General features: G+C 32.9%; 1 protein-coding gene across 1 annotated transcript; it reads right to left on the bottom strand.

The window, feature by feature from the left end:
• Nucleotides 1-2,122: 2,122 nt before the first annotated feature.
• Nucleotides 2,123-4,129, bottom strand: LOC113732735 (GDSL esterase/lipase 2-like). The gene is made up of 5 exons (XM_027258674.2): nucleotides 3,708-4,129; nucleotides 3,444-3,568; nucleotides 3,106-3,333; nucleotides 2,761-3,022; nucleotides 2,123-2,413 (listed from the first exon to the last, which is right to left on the bottom strand). The coding sequence occupies exons 1-5, from the start codon at nucleotides 4,015-4,017 to the stop codon at nucleotides 2,172-2,174; spliced, it is 1,167 nt and encodes a 388-aa protein (XP_027114475.1). The 5' UTR covers nucleotides 4,018-4,129; the 3' UTR covers nucleotides 2,123-2,171.
• Nucleotides 4,130-7,700: the final 3,571 nt, after the last annotated feature.

Raw genomic sequence — 7,700 nt, 5'->3', positions numbered from 1 at the left:
GAGTCCGAAAGAGAATAATTTAGTTTCTCTATAAAGTACTGATGTTCAAAATGAATCAGAAGCATAAGAAAACGCTGCAAACTAAGTTGTGGCAGAAGCATCTAAAGGAAGCAGACGTACAGATATTTATAGAGAAGCGAAAGGGTCAGCATCCAGAACCATTGGACTGGGAAAGTTTTTCGAATGCATTACCAACAGAAGAACGCATTTGGCATCTTTACTTCGATTTAGAGTGGGAAACAACAGATATGCCATGAGAAGCAAAAGTACTAGGATCTTGATCGATTCGGCTTCAATACAAAATGGAAGTATTGCGTAGATATACCTATTATTGCTATGGCTATTTGTATTATTCTTGGTTAAACTATGATCAATGCTGTGGTTGACTTGAGCATGCTAGATGTTTTGTTCACTGAGTCTGCCAGAATGCAGGGGAGAAAAGATTTTCTTGCTGCTAATTATATTGGCAGTTATCTTTTTCTTCTTTCTTCATTGGTGTGCTGGTCTAGTAAATTGGGTTTGGGTTTTGGATAAGGATTACAGATTGAGATTCGAAATTCAGGAATACGTCACTCCAAAACTAAAAAAGAAAGCAAGATATATGTCATTATTATTATCCTTTTCTTAGCAGAAATTATTACTTTCCTTTTCTTGCTTACTCAGGTGCTTAGACAACTGGAGAATAACAGAAGTGACACATTTGCAACAGGATACAAATTCACCTTTTATGTTGCGATTGTAATTGTGTGAATAGATAAATTTCACGGGCACATCATCCGACAATGCTTTGTGAATTATTATGTCCTTTACAAATATAAAACATGCTACAGGTTTGTACTCTAGGGTAAAGTTTTCATCTTTATATAACAAAAATATGAGATGTGTAATCAATAATTTAGAGGTTGGTTTTTATCTTTTTATCACTTTAACTTCAATTGCGTTAGTTTCAAATACTGGTAGTTCATTTTCTTCTTGTGGATTGCTCATGGATTCCATAGCATACACCAAGCTAAGACAGGAAGACTTTTGCTGAGGATTAGCAGACCAGCCACTTGGTCAATTTTCCAGCTTACAGACTATAATAGCCTCCAGATATTTGGCCCGTATGGGAATAGGTTATGAAGCTAAATAGCTGTATGCAATTTGAAAAATTTAGAAGAGTAGGAGCAAAAATGAATGAATGAGTAAACTCTACAGGTCTGGTTTTAGATATATTCACTATGGTTGGATTTCTATTTTTATTCATTTGGAGAGCGAGAAAAGGCAAAAGCACAGCAGGGACTGGAGGAGTAAGGTCCTTGTACAGCAAGACAAAAGGGGGGGAAAACAGTTGAAAAAGAAATTTTCTGTATTGTAGGATTTGATTGGAATGTTGGACTTCTCTTTCTGCTTCATATGCTTTATAACTAGAAAATCATTTTAATTTAGAAAACTTTGACATTTGCAATCCTGTCTGTATCTTCATTTCTATATATTGTGCAAGGGCAAATGCAAACTATATCATAATACTCCTCTGCATAATGACTAACATGTATTTTGAATATTGTAATGTAGAACTGAAAACTCCAATCAGCTAATCAATCATGCTGCTACTCAAAAACCATACAAAATCACCCTAGTAAAATTCTCTCTATGTTGTTTCTTGTCAACAAACCAAAACGATAAAGAGAATTGAGTCCTTGAATTTCCCAGAAGGCCAAAAAATCATTTTATGCAGTTCTACATTCATTAATATCTACTTGTTGTGCTGCATCAGCACTTATAAGCTGGATATATTATCTCGAACTGTTGCTGGATCAAAACGATCTTTGAGGTCACGTTCTCATCTGCAGCTTATAATCAGGTATCAGTTTAGAAGAATCTGAATAGCTTATCATTCAACATAGGTGGACTGGCACTTTGTGAGATTTAAGTAAATTCCCCAAGGTTTGGCAACCAAACAACAGAGATCCTCTTCCGTCAAACAGTCTATTTCAATTTATTCATGGAACGATGGGATGAAACAAACACATTTATGTATTGTTTTTGGCAACCAATATATATATATATATATATACATATATATATATGAACAGGTGTTTTGTTTTATCTTGAAGTAAAAACAGAAATTAAGAAACTTAAATGTCACAAATGGTCCCTTAGTAATGAACTTCAATCTTGAGTAGATCAGGTTACAATGAAAGCTGAAAAAGTGACTTGAGATTATAAGGGCCAGTAACATTGGAGGGTCCAGCCCAGATGAGCTCCGCGAACTGCTGGTTGGCAGCTTGAGTAGGATGACCGGAGTCAAAGAAGGAATAATCTTGTGGATTGCCACAAAGCTCGTAATCTTTTATCCCCCACCTCCCTCCGCAGCTATTTGCTCCTCGGAAAGGACCACTGCCGCAGCATGCACTCTTCACTTCCTTAAAGCCTTGTTATGGGAGTAATTAAATTAAAGAGCAAAAATGGAAGCTAATTGTTAGTTACTCCACCATGTTTGCATTCTTGCTAGAATTATGGATGGTTTGCCGAAAAATTTAGCAACCATTTAACTGGTGAATTCAGGTTTTTCTACAATTGTGAATTTCAATTAAATTTGTACCGTACAATGTACGAATCAACATAACATACATAGATACTAATATAACAAATTTAGAGAGGAACATGCAAAATCAATTATATACTTTGATAATGGCATAGTTGATGAATACATAGTTATGCTTTTAATAGTTGGAGACTAGTTATGCTTTTAATAGGCAATAAAGTTGATGCACGTACCGTATTTTGATGGATTGTCAAGTAAATCAACAAAAACTGCGAAAAAGTCAAAATATGAATATCTAAAGCCTTTGAGCTGCTTCTGCAGGTGCTCGAGTTTTTTGGAAAGTAAGACATTATGTAACTTGGCCAAAGCTGTCATCTGTCCATTGCACTCTCCAGTCCCTCCAGCAGCCAAATCGGCAGCTCTAGAGGCTGGTACACAGCCTAGAGGCGGCATATTTACAACTCCAAATTTTCTCCCACCTTTCTTGTATATTACCTGTTATGCATGCTAATAATCACTTCGCCTTGCTCTACAATGGCTAATTGACTATTGTCCAGTAGTAAAAATTAAAAATTTACCTCGAGAGCAGCTGTAATGTTGCCAACCACCATTGCTACATAATCCTCAGGGGTAAATGACTTAAATATGTTGGAATTTCTTGAATAGCTCGAGTAATCATTTGCCCCTATGCTAAACAAGTAAACAGAATTGGATACGATTCGCTCAGCTCCTCTTCTATCGATATTGGATCTCAATAGTTTTTCAGCCTCGTTGAAATGCCACAACTGCGTTTTAAGGTCGACAACCTGAGAAATGACTTGAAATCAATTACCTATATATGTTGGGAAATGGCAATATTACATCACTGGTGGTCATTTCTCTTAATTACACTCCATCAGTTAAGCGAGTTACTTACCGATCCGGGATAGGTTTCAACTAGAGCACCGGCGCCAGCAGATGCAAAGTTTGCACCATAAGCCAACTGATATTGGTAGCCAATTTGGAGATAAGGTGGAATGAAAGGGAGCTTTGCGTATTCAGCTGCAAATGGTCATTACAACAAAGTAAGCTTTTTATTCAGTACACACACACACACACACACCAATGGATAAAGAGACATAATTAAGTGCATATCTTGTTGATTTTATTTAAGAAGTCAGGCTACCTCTTACATACTTACCAATAAAATCCGTAATTACCCGGCCGTCGCAAAACCTTCCCGATGGATATTTGAAGAATGATTCTCCGTATGGGGGAAAGTTGGCCTGGAAGCGTGTACTTGTGTTGATGTAGTTGTTATTCCCAGGATCAATGAGTGAATCACCAAAGACGAAGAGGGCAGCAATGGTTTTGGGATAATGGTCATCATGACGGAAACAATCCGATGGGATAGTTAGACTTGCAAGGACAACTAGTACTACTACTAAGCAGAGTCGGATACACGAATTAGCCAGGTTAAGCTTAATTCTGTATTCTTTCGTCATCTTCATGGTAGACTGTCAGGTTTTTTTTCTTTTTTAAGCTCAAGTTGGATTGAAGTTTTATATTGGTTTTATATCAGGACTTTTTTTGTAAAAAAGAATAAATTTTATTCAATGAATCTGCACTAATAAAAAAAATACACCAAATCAAACATGATACAAATACATACACATCTCAAAACCAATAGATGCACATTCATCGTTGTAGTGCTAAGAGGTTTCAGCCGACATTTTTGAAAAATGTTCCGGTTTTCTTGTTCACTTATTTACTAATCATGTAGCAATTTACGTAAATGATCTAAATATTGACTTACTGTGTCACCTGTAGAAGAAACTTGAGGTTTTTTTTTTTTTTTTTTTTGAGGATCACTTGAGGTTCAAATCTGGCATCAATATTAGTTGACAAGGCATATATAGTAGGTGTCATCTTTTTCTCTTCCTAGCTTGGAAAATGAATTCAATTGATGTTAAAGTGGCCCCTTTCAATAAAAATGAAGAGTACTAATGGTCAATATAGAGCTGCGCTTGCCTTTCTTTTATGCATGTGGAAACAAAACACAAATAGTATTTGGTTTTCAAGAAAAATGCTACCATTAGATTGTAAATGATAGATTTCAAGTGTTTCTACTTTCTACCAAATAAATGAACTCATAAGTTTCCCAAGGCTAGACTAGACGAAGCTTCTTCAAATGGTATGGTGGTTTCTACCATTTCATTGGTATTAGACTGACACAATTGCACATGAGATATGCGCACGTCAAGCCAATAGGAACCAATGGACAACAACTGACAAGCCTCACTTCACCTTGAAAATGAAGCACAAATGACAAAATAAGAGAAAAGAAATAAAAGATTACCGGTAACCTGATAAAGAGATGTGCTGAAAATGGGGTCACATGATGGGCAGGTTATGAATGTGAATGTTCAGTTATGTATTAAAATGATAATATTTCAACAAAAATAAATTTAGTCTCCAATATTTATAATTTTAAGCACATTTCAATTGATGGAGCTGAACATTGACTAATAGTCAAAATCATTTTAGCAATAAAATCCTATTTCAAATTTTCCTATACCACAACCTGCTAATTTTTGCTTCGTACATCAAATGTGTATTATTATCCAATTTTAACTTATTTAATGAAGATATACTTTTTAGGTTAAATGATAATGTTGTGCCTATATTATTCTATATAGAGTACATAGTGGTTAACGACACTATATCATCTGATTTGAATTATTTATCTATAGAACCAAAGAAGTAAAACAATCAAAAATTATTTCATTAAAAAAAGACTATACTAGGTCAACTGTATACAACCAAGAGACATTTAAATACTTTGAACTCGTACTAAATTGCTCTCTTAATGAGGGCACAATTTATTTACTTTCCTATCTATTAAATCAAAAGTTTCAATGGAAAATTTTAAAATAGTTACTTTGCTATTTGTTTACCTTAATATTTTCCCCTACCTCTTCCCCCGTTACCTTAATAATTTTATTGAATGATTCAAACAATTATACAAAATATTAATTTCATCTTAAATTCAACTGAAAATCTATTAAAATTAAAAAAAGAAAAACAAATCTGATTTACTTATAGTTCATATTCTTTATAGTTCGAATGGATATCTAATTAAGCATTTAAATATCAATACAATTAACAAAAAAATAATAGAATTCATTATCAATTAATTCTCCATAATGCAAAACCATACATACATAAATTATGCTACATTTGAGACTAGTAATGCAAGAATAAAAGTCTATGAGAAACAAGTGGGATGAATACGCAAAAGAAAAAAAATAAAAGATAGAAGTTTCCTGAACTTTTGCACATTTTCAACATAATTTCAATCTAATTTGCATTTCTTTTCCTTTGAAACCGTTAACATCAATATTTAAAATTTAAGATGCCATGATGATCCAAATTCGAAACATGGCCACAAAAAATGCAAAGTCAAAACTATTAAGTAGTGGCAAATTGACTTTAATCTTGAATCATCATTTTTTCATCAATTATCCTAAATATGCTTATGATTTGAAACTTTGGGGACCAAATTTGTTTTGATCCAAGCATTAATGATCAGTCCTACACACATGCAGAGTATTATAAACAAGAACTGTATTTCTTCCAAAATTTTGGATCTATGTCATGTATTGATTTAAATTGTAACTTTTAAACTTATTCTCTTCATAGTGGTTGGTTAGTGATGATTTAGTTTTAATATTATTGAGATATCATTTGCTAATAAAGTGGAGGTGATTTTGTCACTTAATCATAAATTTTTATCTCTTTTTGCCTAAAAAAATGTTCAAGTTCGGGAGTACCAACTATAAAAAGTTTTTATGTTGTTCGAAAGAAAATTATTCATTCATTAGTAAATTCGGGGATGTCATCTTGTATTTTATTATCCATAAAAATATGTGGAATAATTTTAATGTGAAGATTGCTTGTTGTCCTACTTTTAGAATAGACAATGAGGAGTTATATTTTTGTATTTACAACTATTAAAAATATTTTTAATTGTATCATTACATAGTCTAATCAATACGAATATTTGATTTCAAGCATGCATACATTAGTACAAATACCATTAGTATTACTAGTGATAAAGGGCACACTCAATCTATATGCAATTTAAAACAATCACTTTTTATATGGAAGAAATTGGTATAAAATTTTAATAAACAAAAAAACTTTGATCTTTTAAAATCTTTTTAAATATTATTTTAATGAATTTGGTAATTATACTGTTCATGGTTGGTTATCGATGAAAGTTAGTTATGCTATTGGATGACAATACATAGACAACATGTTAAGCAAATGATAAAAGTATAATTAAGTGATCATGATGATAATGTTGAAAATTTAAAAGTGACAAATATGGTCTAATTAAATTTCACCTATTTGCACCCCGGTTATTATGTCATCAATTCATTCTCATTAATTTGGTCTAATACAATTACAAATGCATTTTTTAAACATTTCTTTATGTTCTACCCGCAAATATAATAAAACAATCATGCAACAACATATTACTTCACCTACAAATATTCCATCTCAACTAATTAATTAACCGTTCGTTTACTCCTTTACAATTATTAATTCCTATGATTGGTTTAATTAATTGTACATATTATTCCAAAATTTCTTCCAAAATATTTAAATTATCTACTCTATTCTCAATTTATGTAATTAAATGAATCAAAATTTATCTAATTCTGCACATACATATATTATTTATTTTTTTAATTTCTTTTTAATTATGTATCTAACTTTACATTTTCTTCATTATGTCTATTGTTCATAAATTAAAAAACAGTAATATTAATAATATTTTGGATCTTTTCACATGGGTTAACGTGGGTGAACCGATAGTGCAGGTGAACCCATGTGACAATCCATGTGACATGTGAACATGGGTTCACCTTCACTGACGAATCGTTTGGGTTATTTTAATGTGGAACCCACCATCACAACACTCCTTAATGTTCCGGTAGCCTTAGCCCACACCAAAAACAACCTCGAATTTTGTTTCTCCTAACGTGTCTTGCTCTCGTTACATGCGTACCGCATCAAACCACTTGACCAATGCATTGGTACAAACCGCTGTACCAATCCTCAGAATTTTGGCCAGAGTATAAGGAGAATCAACTACGTATGGGGACTCGGTTATGGAAAGGAAAAT

Source organism: Coffea arabica, chromosome 2e, assembly GCF_036785885.1.
Source record: "Coffea arabica cultivar ET-39 chromosome 2e, Coffea Arabica ET-39 HiFi, whole genome shotgun sequence".
Lineage (NCBI taxonomy): Eukaryota > Viridiplantae > Streptophyta > Magnoliopsida > Gentianales > Rubiaceae > Coffea > Coffea arabica.
This window is presented reverse-complemented; position numbering and strand designations above follow the sequence as displayed.

What these genes read in the sequence shown, in the direction of transcription:
- LOC113732735 (XM_027258674.2), bottom strand. Translation starts at nt 4,017, where the DNA reads ATGAAGATGACGAAAGAATACAGAATTAAGCTTAACCTGGCTAATTCG. An exon ending in ACATTACAGCTGCTCTCGAG is followed by an intron (nt 3,023 to 3,105) that starts GTAAATTTTTAA and finishes CATGCATAACAG; the next exon opens with GTAATATACAAGAAAGGTGG. An exon ending in TGACAATCCATCAAAATACG is followed by an intron (nt 2,414 to 2,760) that starts GTACGTGCATCA and finishes TCCCATAACAAG; the next exon opens with GCTTTAAGGAAGTGAAGAGT.